Source organism: Microcaecilia unicolor, chromosome 6 (genome assembly GCF_901765095.1).
Source record: "Microcaecilia unicolor chromosome 6, aMicUni1.1, whole genome shotgun sequence".
Lineage (NCBI taxonomy): Eukaryota > Metazoa > Chordata > Amphibia > Gymnophiona > Siphonopidae > Microcaecilia > Microcaecilia unicolor.
The window spans coordinates 43,526,223-43,550,439 of NC_044036.1; the positions used below are offsets into that span (position 1 = coordinate 43,526,223).

General features: G+C 45.7%; 1 protein-coding gene across 2 annotated transcripts in view; it reads left to right on the forward strand.

The window, feature by feature from the left end:
• Nucleotides 1–24,217, forward strand: part of PDE4B (phosphodiesterase 4B) — a 534,189-nt gene that overhangs the window by 382,653 nt on the left and 127,319 nt on the right. For both annotated transcript variants that reach the window (XM_030205673.1, XM_030205672.1), the window contains exons 3-5: nucleotides 3,437–3,473; nucleotides 3,594–3,664; nucleotides 11,232–11,281. In XM_030205673.1, coding sequence (XP_030061533.1) covers nucleotides 3,437–3,473; nucleotides 3,594–3,664; nucleotides 11,232–11,281 — 158 coding nt within the window. The remainder of the gene's footprint in view (nucleotides 1–3,436; nucleotides 3,474–3,593; nucleotides 3,665–11,231; nucleotides 11,282–24,217) is intronic.

The following is a 24,217-nucleotide window of genomic DNA, read 5'->3' on the forward strand; positions in this document are numbered from 1 at the left end:
GCAATATCTAACTACAATCAAGCCAGCCTTTACATCCAGGATAAAGTAAATGATCATCAAACCATGGCAGCATCAGTGGTTCATTGAAGATCAACATCTACAGTGGGGGAAATAAGTATTTGATCCCTTGCTGATTTTGTAAGTTTGCCCACTGACAAAGACATGAGCAGCCCATAATTGAAGGGTAGGTTATTGGTAACAGTGAGAGATAGCACATCACAAATTAAATCCGGAAAATCACATTGTGGAAAGTATATGAATTTATTTGCATTCTGCAGAGGGAAATAAGTATTTAATCCCTCTGGCAAACAAGACCTAATACTTGGTGGCAAAACCCTTGTTGGCAAGCACAGCGGTCAGACGTCTTCTGTAGTTGATGATGAGGTTTGCACACATGTCAGGAATTTTGGTCCACTCCTCTTTGCAGATCATCTCTAAATCATTAAGAGTTCTGGGCTGTCGCATGGCAACTCGCAGCTTCAGCTCCCTCCATAAGTTTTCAATGGGATTAAGGTCTGGTGACTGGCTAGGCCACTCCATGACCCTAATGTGCTTCTTCCTGAGCCACTCCTTTGTTGCCTTGGCTGTATGTTTTGGGTCATTGTCGTGCTGGAAGACCCAGCCACGACCCATTTTTAAGGCCCTGGCGGAGGGAAGGAGGTTGTCACTCAGAATTGTACGGTACATGGCCCCATCCATTCTCCCATTGATGCGGTGAAGTAGTCCTGTGCCCTTAGCAGAGAAACACCCCCAAAACATAACATTTCCACCTCCATGCTTGACAGTGGGGACGGTGTTCTTTGGGTCATAGGCAGCATTTCTCTTCCTCCAAACACGGCGAGTTGAGTTCATGCCAAAGAGCTCAATTTTTGTCTCATCTGACCACAGCACCTTCTCCCAATCACTCTCGGCATCATCCAGGTGTTCACTGGCAAACTTCAGACGGGCCGTCACATGTGCCTTCCGGAGCAGGGGGACCTTGCGGGCACTGCAGGATTGCAATCCGTTATGTCGTAATGTGTTACCAATGGTTTTCGTGGTGACAGTGGTCCCAGCTGCCTTGAGATCATTGACAAGTTCCCCCCTTGTAGTTGTAGGCTGATTTCTAACCTTCCTCATGATCAAGGATACCCCACGAGGTGAGATTTTGCGTGGAGCCCCAGATCTTTGTCGATTGACAGTCATTTTGTACTTCTTCCATTTTCTTACTATGGCACCAACAGTTGTCTCCTTCTCGCCCAGCGTCTTACTGATGGTTTTGTAGCCCATTCCAGCCTTGTGCAGGTGTATGATCTTGTCCCTGACATCCTTAGACAGCTCCTTGCTCTTGGCCATTTTGTAGAGGTTAGAGTCTGACTGATTCACTGAGTCTGTGGACAGGTGTCTTTCATACAGGTGACCATTGCCGACAGCTGTCTGTCATGCAGGTAACGAGTTGATTTGGAGCATCTACCTGGTCTGTAGGGGCCAGATCTCTTACTGGTTGGTGGGGGATCAAATACTTATTTCCCTCTGCAGAATGCAAATAAATTCATATACTTTCCACAATGTGATTTTCCGGATTTAATTTGTGATGTGCTATCTCTCACTGTTACCAATAACCTACCCTTCAATTATGGGCTGCTCATGTCTTTGTCAGTGGGCAAACTTACAAAATCAGCAAGGGATCAAATACTTATTTCCCCCACTGTATATAGCTAATCTGCCATTCAAAAACTTGCTCTTCTCTGCATTCTTTATAGCCCTTCACTGCCTGGATCGTATATCCAGAAGGGACAGTGCAACTAGTAATAAGAAATATTTTTGCATATATTCAACTATCGCAAAAAATTAATGGCGTATGTTACTCAGAAAAAAATGACAAACCAAGAATCACACATTTATATCAACTCCCAGTAATTCATGTTGGCACTTCCCGTGGCATATCATATAATGCTGATGCAATCCTTAGTTATGCAGACTCCAGCTGTGTGGCTGATTAGGGAAGGGAAATGGGACTTGATATACCGCCTTTCTGAGGTTTTTGCAACTACATTCAAAGCGGTTTACATATATTCAGGTACTTATTTTGTACCAGGGGCAATGGAGGGTTAAGTGACTTACCCCAGAGTCACAAGGAGCTGCAGTGGGAATTGAACTCAGTTCCCCAGAATCAAAGTCCACTACACTAACCACTAGGCTACTCCTCCACTCTTGCATGTCTATAAAGTGGCACTGCTTACCTGTATTGGGAGTTCTGTATAGAGAGCAGGATAAATCAGACACATACTCCCGCCTACCCCTTCATGAGTTGACTCTTAGCTACATACCAACTGAGATGCAGGCTTAGGGTAGGAATGATCACACATGCTCAAAAGCTTTTACTAGTTAATTCTTAACTCCTAGAGAACTACCCCGATTTGATGCCATCAAATGACATCACCCACTCTTGTATTTGACTTCCGTTACAGGTAAACTACTTCATTTTCTTTTGTTTCATTTTTTTAGATTTTACCTTTTTTATTGATTGACAAAACTTAACAAACAATAACTTGGTATCACAGGATAATTCCAGAAATTACAGTACAATGCATTTTGTCATCAGGATTTTGACATTTTACCCCTCCCCTTCCATCTCCCCCCCCCCCATTTTATAAGACCTTCTCTCCCCCCCCCCCACCTTCCCTCCCACCTAACCCCTTTTTCCTTCCCTTCCGTCCCCTCTACACACCCCTCCCCTTCTTTGCCCCCTGGACTTGGATTCTGATAGTCCAGGCGGGCTCCCCCCACCCCCAAGAAATCTCTTGCTGCTCAAGGTTAAACACAGGAGTACCAACATATCCCCTTTTCTGAGATTGTTTCATTTTTTTAATCATACTTTTTAAATGAGCTATTTCCCCTGCACATAGATCTTTCTTTTTTGGCCTTACAGTTCACCCTGCTGTTTTTAGCTCCCAGCTCAAATGAACCAGCCACTATTGGCCTATAGTGCCATGACTCTTTATTAGCAACTGCCTGGGCATGTTCCATGTCTTCCCCACCTGTTCTCCCATCTTACTCAGCCATTACACTGAAAGTCCTTGGCCAGCGGCCACTGACCATACAATTTGCTATGCATGTACCCTAGGTTTGACCACTAGATGTCACCATTTCACGTTTGTGATGTTTGGTATTCTGTGCCAGATCCTGTGCACACTGCTTTCACAGCATCCCTTACCCCAACAAAGTCCAGGTTTAGAAATGTAACCCAGACATCCCAATCTGGCTACATCCAGCACTGCTATTGAGCCATCAGTTCTGTCCTTCTTTACTCTCTTTCTTTGAGACAAACTTTTTTTAGAAACAAACTGACAAAATAAGACCTTCACAAACCAATATCTACAAAACTAAGATATGGTACTTAACAATTAAGTGAATATGCTGGATTTACAAACTATTTCTTTTTTAATCTTTCTAGGCATGGAGATGACTTAATAGTAACACCATTTGCACAGGTATGATGTCAAGTATCCTTTCTTTCATTATGAGCTGATTAAATAAAGTAAAATGGTGTGTTGCTGAAATTTTAAACTGCCATCTTATGCAAATTTCTGGTATATTTATATTTATTTTAGGTACTTGCAAGTTTACGCAGTGTGAGAAATAACTTTACCGTACTGACGAATCTACATGCAGCACCAAACAAGTAAGTTTTTGGCATACTGTAACATTTTCTACAAAGCTTGGTGAAATAATTATAAAAACATTCCAAAAAAGTAGTAACGTTAGAATGTATGAAAACTTTGTTAAGACTAATTTTAGTAGACTACCTGTATAGCTTATGTCATAGTTTTGCCATGAGCTTGGCATTAATATCCTTGTTCTTGTGAAGAATGCCATGAGATCTTCAATGTTCACAAATTAGACAGAATTTCAGTTGAACATCTTTTCAGAAAGATAAAACCTTTTGTAGTGAAATGACTGCTATGGTGAGACACTGGTTGTCTACTGGCCGAGGGGGGTGAGTGGCCTGTCCCTGAACTTGTGCTGCCAGTTCCGACAACATCCATGTTTTTCTTTCCATGAGCTGAACTGAACTAAAGTAAGCAAATTTATCAATAGGCTGATGTCTCCGAGGGTCAAAGCCTAAGATGGTATGGTTGCAGCCTTTTATATTTTCTGCTGTGAAATAGTTAATTGGTATATATGATGTGGAGGGGCATTTTCAAAAGGACGTCCAAGTCAGAATGTCCCAAATGGACATCCATCTCACATGTATTTTCGAACAGGAAATACATCAAGATTTCCTGTTTGAAAAAATGTGAGATGGACATCTATAGGCTGGAAATTTCCAGCATGAACATCTATTTTACAAACTGGAACATCCAAATTATGACTGGGAGAAAAGAAGGGACATGGACGTCTGTATGGGGGTCTTTTACTAAGCTCCTGTATCATTTTTAGCGCATGCTCATTGGCGTGGGCTAAACACTAGAGGCGCCCTTAGGAATATATGGACATCTCTAGCATTTAGTGCATGCTTATTTTTAGCGCACACTAAACTCGCTACTTGCGCTTAGTAAAAGACCCCCTTATTTTGTAATCCTGAGCCCTACAGGAACAGCAACATGCCTCCAGGCAAACCAACATGAACTCTAACTCCTTTACACAATTCATGTGCTCCTCTCCAGTTTTTATCTCCGTGAGCAACACTCTGGGTACGCGTGCTCGACCTCCGCACTCAAACATTGAATGTGACGTCAGGCAGGCTAAAAGTCCAATGGAAACTCACTGCCTACTATACTTGAATGTACACCACTTCGATAGCCTTCAGGCTTTCAGGTGTCTTATATATTTAGGTACAGCAGATATTTTTCTGTTTCTGAAGGGCTCACAATTACTTGTAGAGATCCAGATCTCCTGTGACCTGACCTCCCTCCAAGGTGACCTTTGCATTGGTCCACCCTGGTTCTGGGATGGGTACTCCCTGGCTCCAATCCCACACTCCTGGGCTGGGTCTCTCCTCTGCCCACCCATAGCTCTCCTCTGTCTCAGTTGTTGCTTTGCTGAGCCAGAACTGCCCTTTACAGCCAGTGGTGTTATTTCTTCTGTTTGGGATTCCCCTTACTCCTCCAGGTCAGTAGCAGGGGACCATCAGGCAACCAAAGACCCCCTCTAAAGGGCAAACACTCCTCTTTATCTCTTTCCAATCCCCACCCCGTCACTCTTCAGTGCTCGACCTCCGCACTCAAACATTGAATGTGACGTCAGGCAGGCTAAAAGTTCAATGGAAACTCACTGTCTACTATACTTGAATGTACACCACTTCGATAGCCTTCAGGCTTTCAGGTGGCTTATATATTTAGGTACAGCAGATATTTTTCTGTTTCTGAAGGGCTCACAATTACAAAAAAAAAGAAAGCTGAAGAAGGATTTGAACTATGTCAATTGTTGATATATTTTCAGTTGTGCAATCTTGTAGCTGGAAAGCTACTTTTACTAAAACGTCCAGTAATGGCTCAAAAAGCACAGCCCAAGAATATCGCTTAAAGTGCGGGAAAGCTAAGAAGAAAAAATGGTTGTGTTTGTTATGTCTTTTATATCTGGTCATTGGCAGGACTGTGTACATTTTTTTACAGACTCCTGTTCATGCCTATCCCAGAGAATAGTGTCCCAAAGGCTGTGCTCCTCTTACTTGTAGAGATCCAGATCTCCTGTGACCTGACCTCCCTCCAAGGTGACCTGTGCATTGGTCCACCCTGGTTCTGGGATGGGTACTCCCTGGCTCCAATCCCACACTCCTGGGCTGGGTCTCTCCTCTGCCCACCCATAGCTCTCCTCTGTCTCAGTTGTTGCTTTGCTGAGCCACAACTGCCCTTTACAGCCAGTGGTGTTATTTCTTCTGTGGGATTCCCCTTACTCCTCCAGGTCAGTAGCAGGGGACCATCAGGCAACCAAAGACCCCCTCTAAAGGGCAAACACTCCTCTTTATCTCTTTCCAATCCCCACCCCGCCACTCTTCAGTCTTAGGGAAAACTTTCTCTGCATTTAATTTCAAAACTTCTCCCCTTGAGCTGGGCTTCCTCCCACCCAGGGACCTCCCAATCACTCCCCCCCAGTGACTCTTTACAGGGACTTACTCTCCAAAGAATCCCAGCCTAACAGGGGATTACACTTTTCCCCCAAGTTCACCAATCCCTTGCCCCCAAGGGATACTCTAGGTTTTGCTCTCCCCTCTGGAGTGACACAAACCTCACACAACATCATTTCAGCTTTATTTAACACATAACATCATTTCCTTTATCACATCTCATAGTGATATTTATCGTCACATAACTCCCATTATATAACCAGTCTACTCACAACAACTTCCTCACGTTACTTCACATTTTGTAAAGAAATACACTTTTATCTTTCCACAATCTCTCCTACAGGGAGATTCCTTTTCATCAGGGTCCGGCCTGCTTCCAACCTTTATCTACCAGGGGTGTAGCCAGACCGGCGGGAGGGGGGTCCAGAGCCTGAGGAGAGGGGGCACATTTTAGCTCCCCTCCCCCGCCGCCGACCCTCTTGACCCCCCTCCCGCCGCCAACCCGCCGTCACCTACCTTTTGCTGGCGGGGGACCCCAACCCCCGCCAGCCAAGGTCCTCTCCTCGCAAAAGGCTTCCTTTGTTTCTGACGTCCTGCACATTGTACGTGCAGGACGTCAAAAACAGAAGAAAGCCTTTTGCGAGAAGAAGAGGATCTCGGCTGGCGGGGGTTGGGGTCCCCCGCCAGCAAAGGCAGGCGACGGTGGGTTGGCAGCTGGAGGGGGGGTCGAGAGGGTCGTCGGCAGGGGTGTCCAGGGCCAAATCTACGGGGGCCCTGGCCCACCTAGCTACGCCACTGTTATCTACCCCTGGAGAGACTACTATTTCCTCTCTCCTTCCCCACCCATTGGACACATTATCAATTGTGGGGTTTTCCCTCCTCTCCCCCCATCAGCTTTAAACAGGACACCTAGGAACTTCAAGGGTAGCAACCTGTTCAAAGCTGTAACTATCTCAACCCCTCCCAACATTAGTTAGGACACCCAGGTACTGCAGGGGTGGCAGCCTACTCAGCCTTGGATAGTTACATCACCTTGCATAACCCATCAATATACTCCAACAAATTTTTTTATAACCCCACAACAACCAAGCAAATTTTATTGAACACATCATTTTCTTCTTCAGACATCAACATTTCTCTTACCAGTTTCCCCCACATAACTGTGAAACTCTTTTATTCAATCGCAATAACTTCTTTTATTTACCACCACACCCCTTTCCCAGTACACAACACATTTATCTCCCCATACTCACTTTACCATAGCAGTATATCATGGTTCTGACCGCCCTCCCACTTCTGGGACCTGGGTCCAACCCGTCAGTTCTTTCCCATAACCCAAACATTTTTAACACTGCTCTCATCTTTATTTAACAACTCAACTCATAGTGTCCAACAGTTCAACATTGTTCTCTTTAGACCTGAGTCTCAACTCAACAGTCTCTGTGCTCTCCTCCGTACTCAACTGCACCACAGCCTGCAGCCGGTGTGCCATCCTTCTTCCTCGATTCTCTCTGCTCCGATCGCCAGGTTCTCCAAACTCCCTCTTGATTGGGCAGATCCTCCTCCCCTTTGATGGGATGGCATTGCACTTTCAGCCTGCCTGTCCATCCTGTGCCCTCTGGAACATGAGGATGACATCACACCCTCTCACTGTCCAATGGCAGTTCATTCCCACAGTCTCTGCTACATGCTAGTGCTGGAGCACTCTATTCTCCTCATCCCTGGCAGGCGCAGGGACTTCCACCATGATGATTCAGCAGATTCTTAACGCCCTTTAACCAGATACTCGCAGTTTTGGCACACTTCACTGCATCCGTTAGCGCGGGCTTTTACAGGGCTGAAACTTTCGAATTTTTAACGGGTTCTGCACCAACAGTCTGTCCGGTATTCTCGGGCACCAAATTGTGTAATCCTTGCAGTACTGGTATTTGTAATCTACAAGACACAATATTTGTAATCCACAAAATGTAGTTTGTTCCCTCGATGCCAGTCATTTCCACAGTTTAAAACAACAGAATTTTCTCACAAAAAAACTTTTCCGGATGCCAGCAGTGCCTCAGGAATTTAATGTAACACCCCTGACCTGGGCGCTCCTAGATTCGGGGTCCAACTCGGTTGGAGCCTCCCGAAGGCAGTCTCCGTCAGTCCCTTACTCTCTTGGCACTCAGTGCATCCACCTGGTGAAAGAGATGTTAGCGGTGGGATTACCCTCTTCTCCCCCTGGAAACCCCAAAAAACAAGCCCCAATGTGAACTGTGGAAAACAGGGCTGGCTGTTAGATTGGACAGGCTTGGGAGACTTTTGTATTCTCTCAAGTCCAATAAATACTGCTGTGACTGGGCCTCCCGTTCCCGAGCTGGTATGCGGGCTCACTGGTTTTGGTAGATCCGACCTTTCCATCTCCACCGTCTCGGGGCCTTCCCCCAAGGAACTGACAGCAGTGGATTCTACCTCTCTCTGCTCCCAGATCCTCGTCCAGATATAGCTCCGGTCCTTTCCTGCAGGGTTGTCCTCCTTGATCTCCCTTGGAACCAGGGCCTCCATGGCAGGGGTCACCATGCTCTCCTCCTTCTTGTAGAACCCCATACCACATGCTTGGCAGCACAATTGCACCAGAGTCGGGTCACTCTGGTAGGTGCACCCCTGGGCAGTCAACTCAGCTCACGCTTGTTCCATCCTCCACTGCCAGCTCGACAACTGCACACAGACGATGCGCCATCTCCTCCACTCGATCTATGTGGCAAACCAACATGAACTCTAACTCCTTTACACAATCCATGTGCTCCTCTCCAGTTTTTATCTCCGCGAGTAATACTCTGGGTATGCGTGCTCGACCTCCACACTCAAACATTGCATGTGACATCAGGCAGGCTAAAAGTCCAATGGAAACTCACTGCCAGTATTCCAGACAGTAGTTTACTATTTGATGTGCTGTCCTCCATCTCCCCACTGCAAGTGCAGGAGCAGCAGCCATGATGTTTTCACAGATCTTTCCCACCCTCAGGTACTCGCAGTTCAGATGGTATGGCTAGTTTGCACGGTTCTTTCTGGGTGGAAAATTTTAAAAATGCACAGTTTTCAATCAAGTAGTCTTTCTCCGGTACAGGCAATACTAGTAGTCTTTCTCCGGTACAGGTAAGTCCCAGGTCTGTTTCTACATTCGCTGTGGGCTTTTTATCGCCCCATGCCACACTTCACCTTCACCGGAAATCCTTGGTCAAAATAAAAGTCTCTCCAGCTTAAATCCCATCACCCCACGTTACAAGTGCCACTTTGCGTAACCCGACCGGCCCAGGTCACAGAAAACAGATTTTTCTTGGTCACTCAATTCCTTTTTCCTCTTTCAATCCTCCAGATTTGAGCTTGGGTGCAGGCCAGGGCTGGATAAAGATCTGAAAGGCTGTTGGAAAGTTAAGCTTGACTTATTTCTGTGTACCGTCTCACAGTTCAGGACTAGCTCTTTAATCTTTATCAAAGGAGTGCCCAGCACACCAAGGAGTTGTGATTTATGCAAACTTCAATGAACTCTGCAATGGCAATAAATCCAAACTTATTTATTTATTTATTTATGGCATTTATATCCCACATTATCCCAAACAATATGGCTTACATCAAAATTTTAAAGCAAATTACAATAAGAGAACTATGACAAAAATACAAAACAATAATAGGTTAAAACTTCAAACTCTTTATATACAGTCTGCATTTGGTTTAAGAGGTTTCTTGTTTCAACTCCAGCCAAGACTATGTGGTATAGTCTTATCCACTGCCATTGGAGCCGACTCTGTGGGTGCTGTGGGTGCTTGAGCACCCCCAATATTGAGAAAATTCCTTGTATGTGTCCAGGGAGGGGTTATTTCCATTGGGCTTAGCACCCCCAATAATTTTGAAAAGTTGGCTCCTATGTCCACTACTAAACACTTCTCTTTTCCAAGATCCAAAACTCTGTACACCTCCTCCAGTCTATCACCCAACCCTTCAGGCTTTATAATCCGAGGCTGCTCCTGATGTCTCTGCTCACCATCTGTTTCTCTCAGGATCAGACCTCTCTGTCTATCCTCCTTCCACTGATGTACTTCGCCATACTTAGGGGCCCTTTTACTAAGCGTCAGTAAGTCCAATGCAGGCTTTCCGCTCAGCAATCCAAAGCTGTCACCAGCCCAACGCATGTGCCAGCAGTAGTTCAACCCCCAGTGTGCAACATTTCCGGCGCTAGCAGAAATATTTGAAAAATGGTGGTAATCGGTCAGTGCCACACACTGCCCGGTTACTGCCGGGTTAGCGCGGGAGCCCTTACCACCACTTCAATGGATGGTGGTAAGTGCTCCCCCACCCCCTGCATGGCCACGTGGTAAGAACAATCTTACTGCATGGCCATGTCTTTTTTCAGCCTTTGTACCTGATGCGGTAAAAAGGGCCTCAGCAAGTGGCAAAAATAGCCCCTGCCGCTAGCACAGGGCCCTTTTTACCTCTGCTTATTAAAAGGGCCCCTTATAGAATTGCCCCCATAATCCATAAAACTAAAGTGATGGCAAAAATGATCAAATATGTTCAAAGTATTTGCGGTCCTTGATCTCCTCTGTGGTGTTCTCTTTCTTCTCCTCTCCAGAACCTCTTGTACTCCTTTACAAGTTGATGGCTTGTGAATTAGCACTTGGCCATTAACTGAAGAATTGAAAAATCATCCATTTTACAGCCGCACTAAAAGTGACCTTTCGCAAGCAACCTTTTAGGACAGCTTACTTTAAAAGGGTCCCTATATGTGAATAACTTTAAAACTACTGGACTGGCCAATACCATGGTAATCTAGTTAAGCTCCATCTCTGGCCGTCTTCAAATCTAAGCTAAAAGCCCACCTTTTTGATGCTGCTTTTAACTCCTAACCCTTATTCACTTGTTCAGAACCCTTATTTTATCATCCTCACTTTAATATCCCCTTATCTCTTGTTTGTCCTGTTTGTCTGTCATAATTAGATTGTAAGCTCTGTCGAGCAGGGACTGTCTCTTCATGTTCAAGTGTACAGCGCTGTGTACGTCTAGTAGCGCTATAGAAAAGATAAGTAGTAGTAGTAAACATAACCATTTTTAATGAAAGCATAAATGTTGCCTTTATATAAAACTTTTGGAATAAGTAATTATGAAAATATAATAGCTACTTTTTCAATTCTTTCTTTTTCCATAGAAGATCCCCAGTTGCAAACCAGCCACAAGTGTCTCGACTCAGTCTTCAAGGTTTGTACCAAACAATCATTTTATAAAGTGCATGTAATCTATATTGTAATATGTATGTATATAGAAAGCGTATATCCTACGATTGACAACCAACAGTTTAAAGGTCATGATCTATAGCTGTTCCAAAAATTCTCAACTTTTAAATAATAAATCCATTTTTTATAAAAAGTCTGTGATTCAGATTTCAGTGTGGCAGGGGCCTGGGAAGGGCAAGAGAGGTTGGAGGGGACAGTGGATAAGAGGGGTGACTGCAGCCGTGCCAAAGAAGGGGGAAATGAAGAGTGATGTTGGTGGCAGCTCTGGGAAGATGAAGGATGGTAGAGAGTAGAGAACATAAAATACGAATTCGCTCAGCTACATTTTGAACAGGTATTCCCTGAAGTGGTGGGCACTCATGAGGTATGGGAATGGTGTACAGATAGATAAGGAGAAGTGATATTGGTGGCAGTCTAAGGTGACGGAGAAAATAAGGGATCTCACTCGTGCAGTGCATTTCACAAATCAAGGCGCTCTTGTTGAAGGAAAACATCAGGCGGAACAAGCAGTGCACTGCACGAGTGAGACTCAGGCGGAACAAGCAGTGCACTGCACGAGTGAGAGTCAGGCGGAACAAGCAGTGCACTGCACGAGTGAGACTCAGGCGGTACAAGCAGTGCACTGCACGAGTGAGACTCAGGCGGAACAAGCAGTGCACTGCACGAGTGAGAGTCAGGCGGTACAAGCAGGGCAGGGATAGTGCTGGGCAAACTTATACGGTCTGTGCCAGAGCACCTGAAAAAAGGCCTTTTTTTTTGGGGGGGGGGGCCGAAAATGAATGTGCGGCAAAATACGTCCATTTTAGGTGTGCACCTTACCACCACCCGTTGACCTAGCGGTAAGGTCTCGTGCATTAACAAGGCGGTAATCGTCAGCACACGTACATTGCCGATTACTGCCCAGTTAGCGCCACGTGTTGGAAAATAAAAATTATTTTCTGACACATGTATCGGACACTCGTAAAAAATGGAATAACTGCCCAGGCGTCACGGTAGCAGTAGGCAGAAAGGGCTCATGCACTAACCATGCACTAATCAGTAGATGTGTGGCAATGTGTGGCAATGTAGCTGTGCTAACCAATTAGTGCTGGGCACGCCTACTCTTTGCCCTTCCCCCCCCCAAACACACCAGATGCCTGAGCACCAGGGGCATAGCTAGGTGGGGCTCCGGGGACATGGGCCCCCACAGATTTAGCCCTGGCCCCCTCTACTTTCGAACCCCCCGCCCGCCGATATTCCCCCGCCACTTTCTACCCCCAACGCCGCCGACCCTCCCCTGCCGCCAGGTCCCCAATCCCTGCCAGCAAAGGTACCTGGCAGCAGGGGAGGGGCGGCGGGGGGGGGGGGGGGTCAAAAGTGTGGTGGGGGAATGTCGGCGGCGGAGGGGGGGGGGGTCAAAAGTGGCGGGAGGTCAGCAACAGGCTAAACTGTGTCCCCTACCTCAGGCTCTGGACCCCCCTCTCACCGATGTCTGGCTATGCCCCTGCTGAGCACGCCCTGCAGTAGTGCATTTTCCGACCACTTAATAAAAGGACCCCTAAGTTTTGATGGTAGTACTTTATATTGCTGGATAGTGAGACCTCAGTAGGGTGATGTACTATCTATAAATAGCAACCTTTTGACACTGTCCTACAGAAAAAAGTCTCATAAAAAGGCTAGACAGGCTGGAGCTGGATCCGGAAGTGGTACACTGCATGACAAACTGAGCATTGCTTTTGGACTTTATGCAGTAAATGAGCACGAGGGGAAACATAATTAGTTGTTTCTGTGCAGTGGCAGACAGGATGGTACACAACCCAGAGTTCTCTAAGCACGTCTGTATTGTCAGAGATGTTTCCCTCTTGGGGGGGAAGGGGGGAGGGTAGATTGAAGAGGGTTTTGTTTTAGCTTTTTTTTTTTTAACTTGGTTACTGTACAGCTGGCGTCAGCTAGTTATAAAAGATGGAGCATTGTGTCTGAAGCGGAGATTAATTGTGGATATGGTTACTGTTTCCTGGTGTGGAGGATTGTTCCCTTTGTTTATTTTTCTAATACTGGAAATGTTGTTTTATTGTATAACTATTTCATTTGAGAAACTGTGGTAAATGAAATGTGTTTTGAAATTTAAAAAAAAAAAGGAAACTGGGGCAACAGAAAACATTAGTTGATAGAATTCACGAAAGAGAAGAAGGTGAACAGTGGACATGAATTATTCCAGGGACTGAGTCTAGTTGAGATTTTTATGAAGGATATTTCAGAGAAAGAGAGAGAGAGTAATCAAATAGAAATAAAGAAAACAAAATACATTTTAGCATCACTCTTCCATACAGAACTGTTTCAGCTCTGTGACATTTGAGGGTTTACTTATTTGAATTGCTTGCAGCAGTTCTTGCCAAAACATTTCAGTAGACTTAGACTCAGCCAAACACCAAGGGATCGATATTCAACGTGATTTAAACAGGCAGGAGAGGCTTCTGCCAATTAAACCATGCTGAGCGGCCATCTACCAGTATTCAGCAGCACTTAGAGGGGGAAGTTACCAATGTGGGCTACCATTAAGGGGGAAAGTTATCAACATGGGCCACTGTTAAGATGGGTTACTTTACCACAAATCATGATATTTTAGCACAGGGTCTCATCACAGCAGATCCCCTGTCGCTCTGTAACCGAAGACAACAGTTCTGCTAGGTACGGATGGGGAGAGGGATCTTGGGGTGATAGTATCTGAGGATCTGAAGGTGATGAAACAGTGTGACAAGGTGGTGTAAAAGGATGTGCCAAAGTATAGTCGTGATTCCTGGTTCTTAATACTATTCTGTAACTGCACTTAACTTTGAGGTCTTTTTACTAAGGTACATAGGCACCTACGCGCATCCGACGTGTGTCAGATTGGAACTACTGCCCAGCTACCGCTCGCCTCGGGCGATAATTCCATTTTTGACACATGTCCGAAACACTCGGTAGAAAGTTTCTACCACGTGGCGCTTACCCTGAGGTAATCGGCAGTGTACGTGCGCTGACCATTACCACCCGGTTAACGCATGAGCCCTTACCGCTAAGTCAATGGGTGCCAGTAAGATCTCAAGCCCAAAATGGACGCGCGCTGCTTTTAATTTTGCCACATGTCCATTTTCGCCCCCCCCCCCCCCCAAAAGACCATTTTTTTACAAGCACTCTGAAAAATAGACCTGCGTTCATCCAAAACATTGCCTACACTAGCGCAGGCCTTTTTTTTGGCACACCTTATTAAAAGGGCCCATTTGAGCACTATTTACAGTGCTTTTTTTCAGCACTGATTTTTTTTCGTGCTATTTATAGAATTTAGTCCAAAGTGGAACCCTATGCTAAAGTAGCACGACTTGTGGTAAAATTACCCGTCTTAACGATAGCCCACATAGCCTGGATGTCCAACCGCCACCTGAAACTGAACATGTCCAAGACCGAGCTCATCGTCTTTCCACCAAAACCCATGTCTCCTCTTCCTCCACTTTCTATCTCAGTTGATAACACCCTCATCCTCCCCGTCTCATCTGCCTGCAACCTCGGAGTCATCTTTGACTCCTCCTCCTCCTTCTCTGCGCATATCCAGCAGACTGCCAAGACCTGCCGCTTCTTCCTCTTTAACATCAACAAAATTCGCCCTTTCCTCTCTGAACACACCACCCGAACTCTCGTCCATGCTCTACCTCTCACCTTGACTACTGCAACTTACTCCTCACGCCTCCCACTTAGCCATCTATCCCCCCTTCAATCTGTTCAGAACTCTGCGGCATGTCTCATATTCCGCCAAAACCGATTTACTCATATCACCCCTCTCCTCAGGTCACTTCACTGGCTTCCAATCAGATACCGCATTCAATTCAAGCTTCTCCTTCTTACCTACAAATGCACTCAGTCTGCTGCCCCTCACTACCTCTCCTTCCTCATCTCCCCCTATGTTCCCGCCCGTAACCTCCGTTCACAGGACAAATCCCTCCTCTCTGTACCCTTCTCCAACACCGCCAACTCCAGGCTCCGCTCATTCTGCCTCGCCTCACCCTATGCTTGGAACAACCTTCCTGAGCCCTTACGCCAAGCCCCCTCCCTGCCCATCTTCAAGTCTTTGCTTAAAACCCACCTCTTCAATGCTGCATTCGGCACCTAACTCTTACCGTTCACTAAATCCAGACTGCCACAATTTGACCGCCCCTATCGAACTGTCCGTTCACTTGTCTCTTAGATTGTAAGCTCCTTGAGCAGGGACCGTCCCTCTATGTTAAATTGTACAGCGCTGCGTAACCCTGGTAGCGCTTTAGAAATGTTAAGTAGTAGTAGTAGTAATAACAAATCAAATACAAATCAGTTCATGGATCCAGCTTCTCATATATAAGTACACAACTCTGGAATGCACTGCCAAAAACCGTGAAAACTACGTATGACCACCTCAACCTCCGGAAATCACTAAAGACTTACCTGTTCAAAAAGGCATATCCTAAGGACCCAATTTAATTACCTGAATCCAGTAACTCAAAGAAACCCAATTTTGTTATGAACTTAATGAACTTTATATTAACTTCCCTCTCTATGTTTCCCTAATGTGTCTGTGCATATCTATTTCATTTATAATAACATCACTCTATATTTGCTTCTTCTCCGGAGGAGGCTTTGCCCCACGGCGCTATGTAAGCCACATTGAGCCTGCAAATAGGTGGGAAAATGTGGGGTACAAATGTAACAAATAAATAAATAACAGGCCCCCCCTTAATTAGATGTTATTGCTGAACATTGGCTCTGAGCACCCCGGCACAATCTGGGCAGTAGTGGAGCGGAGTCAGGGTGGAGCTGGAAGAGATGCAGGCGTTAATGATATTCAATGCCAGGTATGTGGAACCATGTCAGTGGCTTTACTAAAATCTAAGAACTAAAATCTAATTACACCATATCTAGCGCTCCCCCTAAATCAAACTGTTTGGTCACATGCCTAACTGGGCAGATGGGGCCACGTAAAATGCAGTCTTTGCCTGGTTAGGTATGCGGACACTATTATTATTAGCATTTGTATAGCGCTACCAGACGCACGCAGCGCTGAACACCTGACACAAAGAGACAGTCCCTGCTCAAAAGAGCTTACAATCTAAATAATACAGACAGACAAGACAGTTGCGTGTGAGGGAAGTACTGGGTGAGAAGGAAGGAAGGAGCAAGGGGAGGACACTGGCCCTGAATGTCACTGGCCCTCACATATTTTCAAGTCTGCTGATGAAAAGTCAGACTTAATATTTTATGACATTTAGAGCACCAGGAAAGTCATTAGCTAGGGGGAAGGATGGGTTAGTTTTAAATCACCAGTTCCTTTAAAAGATAGAGGTCTCTGTCTTTGTATTGCTACAGCTGGAAACATATGATATTCCCTGTGTCAGCAGCAGAAAGAAATTTACCTTGAGATTCACTACCTGCAAATTGGAAATTATGGTCCCTGTTTGCTAAGGGCTCTTGGTAAGACTATAATTTGTTATAGATTGCAGGATCCCAAGAGAGGGAATAAAATCTTTTTGAACGTCTGCAGTAAATATACTGTTCTCATAACACATATTCTATGCATATGTAAATAAAACCAAGAGAAAAAGGAAACTGATATGGTTCTCCAAGCAAGTGGCTGAGAAAATAAAGGCTAAAGAGTTAGCGTTCCAGAAATATAGAAAATCTCAAGAAGAGGAACAGAACACGGGGAGGAATACCGGATGAAACTGAAAGAAGCCAAGAGAGAGGTACGTCTGGCGAAGGCGCAAGCGGAAGAACAAATGGCTAGAAATGTAAGGAGGGGCGACAAAAATTTCTTCAGATATATTAGTGAAAGAAGAAGGACTAAAAAGGGAATTGTGAGACTAAAAGATACAGCGAACCGCTATGTAGATAATGATGAAGAAAAAGCCAATTTGCTAAATAGATACTTTTGTTCGGTTTTCACTGAAGAAAATCCTGGAGAAGGACCACGAGGGACTGGCAAACGTACACCTGAGAATGGAATGGATATAGCACCGTTCATGGAAGAGAGTGTGTATCAACAACTTGGAAAGCTAAAGGTGGACAAAGCCATGGGACTGGACGGGATCCACCCCAGAATATTGAGGGAGCTCAGAGAGGTTCTGGCGGGTCCTCTTAAAGATTTGTTTAATAAATCCTTGGAGACGGGAGAGGTTCCGAGGGACTGGAGAATGGCGGAGGTGGTCCCTCTTCACAAAAGTGGTGATAGGGAAGAAGCTGGAAACTACAGGCCGGTAAGCCTCACTTCGGTTATTGGAAAAGTAATGGAAGCCATGCTGAAGGAAAGGATAGTGAATTTCCTAGAAGCCCATAAGTTGCAAGATCCGAGACAACATGGTTTTACCAGAGGGAAATCGTGCCAAACGAATCTCATTGAATTCTTTGATTGGGTAACTGGAGAATTGAATCATCAACGTGCTATAGACGTAATCTACTTAGATTTTAGCAAAGCTTTTGACACGGTTCCCCACAGGAGGCTCTTAAATAAACTAGATGGGCTGAAGATAGGTCCCGAAGTGGTGAACTGGATTAGGAACTGGTTGACGGACAGACGATAGAGGGTGGTGGTAAATGGAGTTCGCTCGGAGGAGGGAAAGGTGAGTAGCGGAGTGCCTCAGGGATCGGTGCTGGGGCCGATTCTGTTCAATATATTTGTGAGTGACATTGCCAAAGGGTTAGAAGGTAAAGTTTGCCTATTTGCGGATGATACTAAGATTTGCAACAGAGTGGACACCCGGGAGGGAGTGGAAAGCATGAAAAGGGATCTGAGGAAGCTAGAAGAATGGTCTAAGGTTTGGCAATTAAAATTCAATGCGAAGAAATGCAAAGTGATGCATTTAGGGAGTAGAAACCCACGAGAGCCTTATGTGTTAGGCGGGGAGAGTCTGATAGGTACTGAGGGGGAGAGGGATCTTGGGGTGATAGTATCCGAGGATCTGAAGGCGATGAAACAGTGTGACAAGGCGGTGGCCGTAGCGAGAAGGTTGCTAGGCTGTATAGAGAGAGGTGTGATCAGCAGAAGAAAGGAAGTGTTGATGCCCCTGTACAAGTCGTTGGTGAGGCCCCACCTGGAGTATTGTGTTCAGTTTTGGAGGCCGTACCTCGCGAAGGATGTTAAAAAAATGGAAGCGGTGCAAAGAAAAGCTACGAGAATGGTATGGGATTTGCGTTCCAAGACGTATGAGCAGAGACTGGCTGACCTGAACATGTATACCCTGGAGGAAAGGAGGAACAGGGGTGATATGATACAGATGTTCAAATACTTGAAAGGTATTAATCCGCAAAAAAATCTTTTCCGGAGATGGAAAGGCGGTAGAACGAGAGGACATGAAATGAGATTGAAGGGGGGCAGACTCAAAAAAGATGTCAGGAAGTATTTTTTCACGGAGAGGGTGGTGGATGCTTGGAATGCCCTCCCGCGGGAGGTGGTGGAGATGAAAACGGTAACGGAATTCAAACATGCGTGGGATGTGCATAAAGGAATCCTGTGCAGTAGGAATGGATCCTCAGAAGCTTAGCCAAAATTGGGTGGCGGAGCAGGTGGGGGAAGAGAGGTTACATAAGTACATAAGTAATGCCATACTGGGAAAAGACCAAGGGTCCATCGAGCCCAGCATCCTGTCCACGACAGCGGCCAATCCAGGCAAGGGCACCTGGCAAGCTTCCCAAACGTACAAACATTCTATACATGTTATTCCTGGAATTTTGGAGTTTTCCAAGTCCGTTTAGTAGCGGTTTATGGACTTGTCCTTTAGGAAACCGTCCAACCCCTTTTTAAACTCTGCTAAGCTAACCTTGGGAGGCAAGGATAGTGGAGGGCAGACTTATACGGTCTGCCAGAGCCGGAGATGGGAGGCGGGACTGGTGCTTGGGAGGCGGGAAATACTGCTGGCCAGACTTGTACGGTCTGTGCCCTGAAAAAGGCAGGTACAAATCAAGGTAAGGTATACACATATGAGTTTATCTTGTTGGGCAGACTGGATGGACCGTGCAGGTCTTTTTCTGCCGTCATCTACTATGTTACTATGTTACTATTAGTAAACAGTTAGCTAAACCAGCCCAGCGTCCAAAAGGAAGACTCGCTTTTCTTGGTTTCCAACTGTTTAATACAAATGAGTAAACAAGTAAATTACTGCAAAAGCTGAAACAAGAGTTCTGCCCAGGCAGGATGAGTCTTTGCATTGGATCCTGAATCTTTGTAATGGGTACTGAGTTAACTGACTGGCAGATTGAAGAGATGGGTGTTGGATTTCGCAGTGGATAGATGTCGAATACTGCAGAGATGGGGGTTCCAGGGGTGCAGAGGGAGAGAGAGAAAGGCCGTGGACTGCTTCCTCCTGAGCCCAAGACGGAGAATTCTGCACTGCAGGAAGGACTGCAAAGAATACCCAGAAGGCTAGGGAGCTGAAGATTGACCCGTAGGGTCAGAGGATATATCATGGGTTCAAGCATGAACCTGACAGGTCTCCCAGTGACTGGAAAAAAGAGTCACATGCAACATTTGACCTATGAGAACACAGATTACAAGCTCTAGCAAGAGGTTATTGCGAGCTTTGGTTTACACGCTACAACTACATATACAAAACAGAATGTAAATATACACACACAACTGTGTGGGCAGAACAGTAAACACACTGTAGCAACAAACTTTTAAATAGACACCCAGCACCCACTGGGTCATATACAGGCAACAACATGTTTAACAAGCAAGCTCATTTCCACACACTGAGCTTTTCATGGTCAGAAATGCCAGCAAAATGTGCATAGTGTTGGTTCGATGATTGAGAATTCACACAACAACTAATTTGGCACATGGACATTCCACTGAGGAGCAGCTTAAACTGAGGCACAGTGCAGTAAGCATGAAACAATAAGGGGCAAATTTGATAACAGAGCAACTATATGAAGCGTTTCAAAGGTTCTTATCTAATAAAGACAACATAGGCACCTACAGGTATATGTCTTCATAAAATAGGCTCGTAAAGTGACCCCCAACAGTACAAAACTGCAGCTGTGCCAAAGAAGGTGTAAATATGTCCTTACTAGTAAAAAAGGCCCGTTTCTGTATGAAATGAAACGGGCGCTAGCAAGGTTATCCCCCTCTCTCTCCCTCCCTCGCTCTCTCCCTCTGTCCCCTCCAAGTCCCACGGACCCCTTTCTTCCCTTCCGATTTCCAGGCCCTCCCTCCCTCTCTCGCTCTCTCTCCCTGCCTCTCTCTCCTTCCCTCTGTCCCTCCCCCGAGTTCCAGTCCCCCCTCCTCTCTGTCTCACAGACACGTCCTTGCGATGCCTCCACCCGTGGCCCTCCCCGACACTGGCCCCGCTCATCCCCCTATGTGCACACCGCCCCCCCTCCAAAATCGCCAACCCCCCTCTGCTACCCTCCCCTCCCCCCTCTTACCAGGGTCCCGGCTGCAGCAGTGAAGAGCCTCGCGAGTCTGCTGCCTTCCCTTCTCTTTGTTCTCAGCTCTGACTCTGGTCCCGCCCTCATTTCCTGTTTCCGCAAGGGCGGGACCAGAGTCAGAGCTGAGAGCGAAGAGAAGGGAAGGCAGCAGACTCGCGAGGCTCTTTACTGCTGCCGCCGGGACTCCAGAAAGGGGGGGGAGGGAGGGGGTTGGTGTTTTTGGAGGGGGGGCGATGTGCACTTAGGGATGTCTCTGCCCGCTCCCGCTGTTCTTCAGTGCGCGTCTCTCACTGGGATCGTAACCCCCTGCTGACGTCAGGCAAGCAGGGTTCTACTGCTGGTCAGTGACGTCAGCAGGTGGTTACAATCCCAGAGAGACACTTCAGAATGTTCACATAGCAAATTATTATATTAGATGCTCTATGCTACAGATTCAGTAAACAGCGCTCAAAAATGGGCACTGAAGAAAAATAGGCCTAGGGAGCAATGGTGTGTTCCTTGGTCGGCTGCCACATGGGGTGGATCACCACTGCGCACCCCCCCCCCCCCCGACGGTTGCAGCATTGTTCCCCCCCCCCCCGAGTACAGCGTCATCCCCCCAGGTGCAGCATTACCCCCCCTGGCGCATCACCTCCAAACACCCCTCGTCCAGCTGCATTGCTCTTAACCTCCTGGAATGCTGGGCGCAGTCATCAGCTCCAGCGGTTTCCTGCTCCCTCTGTCCCAGAACAGGAAGTAACGACAGAGGGAGCCGGGAACTGGCAGAGCTCCCTACACCCCCCCACCCCCCATGCAGCATGCAGTTGGGGCGGACTGCCCCCACCGCCCTGCACTCAGTACACCGCTGCTAGGGAGTACCATTGCCAAAGCCGGACAGGCTTCTATGGTCTGTGTTCCTCCAATGGCGAAAGACTGGTGAACTCCAGTATTGTAGATCACTTTGTCATGTACTGCGAGTGCGGGTATGGTGTAACTCAGAGGGGAGCGGAAGACATCTTGACTGTTAAGTTAACCAAGACTCCCATCATGTTTGGCTGCCTATATGGTTAGCATGATGGAGACTTCACAACCAGTGTTTAAGCCAGGGGCGTAGCTAGGTGGGGCCACAGGGGCATGGGCGCCCACATATTTAGTCCGGGCCCCCTCCACTTTCGACCCCCCCCCCCCCCTGCCGCCACAAGGTACCTTTGCTGGCGGGGGGCCCACACAGAGTGATGGGCACAGCTTTGGCCATCTTGTTGGGCAGACTGGATGGACCATGCATATATTTCTTTGTCTGCCTCTGCATGTGTTGGCTTAGTCATATTCCTGTAAATAATTCAAACAATAACTGAAACACACAGTGCGATGAATAAGTTTTGCAGGTAAGGAAAGCATGAACGTGCCATTTAATCCTTTGTTTGTATTTTGAAAGATTGCAAAACTTATGAAAAGTTGCTCAACACAGTTCCCGCAGAGCACAACTTTGCCAGTAACACCCTGACTGAAGCTGAATAACAAGTCCTACTGCACTTTCAACAGGCCCTTATATGGAAGGTGACGTGCAGTGATAAGAGTGGAAAGGAATCATCTGAACATGAGTGGAAGAGAAGGTGACATTGATACACAGAGGAAATTTCCCTCAGCTGACAGATAAACATGTTTATATCAAGCCAGCCCTAAAAGCTAGCACATTTTTTTGTCTTATCCCTTATCTGTGCTCCAGTACTAGGCATTCAATAGCTTTGAATCATGACAATGAGACCCATTAGGGCTAATATTTCGCTGCATGTGGCACGGGTGTAACAAAGAGGCAGCAAAATCTGTCTTGTCTTGGTTTGTCATTGAACCCCGTGGAGTTCTTGTGTCTCTTTTGGATTTAGCTCATACCTTTTCAGTAGTAGCTCAAGGCAAGTTAGAGTTCGGTACAGTAGGTATTTCATGACAGCATACATCATGACTTTTAATAAGAGGCGTGCATATTAAGGCATTGTTTTAATGTACATTTATAGTGAATATGGAATACAATAGAGGTAAATACTGATCTTATAGAAGGAGATGTTGATGGAGTGATATTCTAGGGGCAAAGAACATAGAATATTGCTTTGGTTAATTTCTCTAGAGAGACTGCTTTTCCCTTGAGTACCTAGAGAGGTAACATAAAACCTTTGTTTCAGATCATCCAAATAACTATGGATGCTACCTGGAGGCAAAAGACTAAACAAGATGACTTTTTGAGACCCCCTTCTAGTCCTAGTTAAGATGATTCTCTGAGGAAACCCACCTAAAATATTTTTCAACCTTTAATTTATTGGTTGAATATAAAACCGATGCTAGTATGGTTTTGAAAAGAGGAAAAATGAAACCCATGGTAGATTTGTGTGCCTCTGATCACTATGAAGGAACGTACTGGAATTTGTTCTGAAATGTTTGATAGCTGGAAAGCAAGTTGTTCTCTTTGCAGTCACACTGGAGCATGTGGATCTGGGGATCCAATAAAATCCCCTGAAGAACAAAGATGTTATATCTCATGCTATCAATGTTTATCAACACCTCCGCTGTATTCTTCTGCCACTGTCTGGTTTATGTATTAAAAGGCATTAGTTTTAATGCCCAGATTAAGGGAGCAATTCCTTAAAGGGCATTAAAGGTTAGGTGCCCAAAATCTGTGCAGTGGGATAATATTCTAGAACCATCTGGGCATCCAGATTCCATTATAGAATAGAGCCTATGTTTGCATTTACTTAGATTATGTGGGTACCTAAATGTTGGTCCCTAGGCGTGCAACTTACTCCGGCCGATTTTCAAAGCAATTTAAAGGGTATAAGCTTCCCACTGCCTAAGTGGGGATATTCAATGGCACTTAACCAGAGAGTGCTGCCAAAAAGTGGGCAGGTCAGGGGCGGTGCTGGGGGGCGTCACTGGGGAGGAGCCCGAGGTTATGAACTACGAATGTAAACTAGAAAAAAAAATGGCTACATGTACTTTCTCAACACCCAAGTGAACGGACATTGCATATATATGTGGGGGAGTTACCAAATATTCAATATCGAGTATCAATAAAAACCACCTACAACTAAAATGACAAAAAAACATTTCAAAACATGTGAATAAACAGCAAACTGATGTGTTCGGTATTCACTAACTTGTCAGCAATTAAAGAAACATCATATCCGTGTATATGCTGGTACTGAAAACACATTTTATAATAGTAAACAAAGTGCTCATCTCATTGTCAGCTATAAAGAAAAGCCAAGCAAATGCTCAACATACCAGCATTACTAAAAAAATATGTATAAAAGCTCAAAATTGTCTGTCCCAAAGACATCGAATAAATGTATGCTTAGAACAGAGAGACTGTTTTACTTACTATAAGAAGAATGCACCAGGCTTACCCATAGTATGGCATGCAATGCAATCATCAAAAAAGGATAAGCTGCATAATTAATATTATGTCAAAAGTCAACCTCCCACATACTCCAAACCTAAAATGTACATTTAAACCAAATGTGCATCG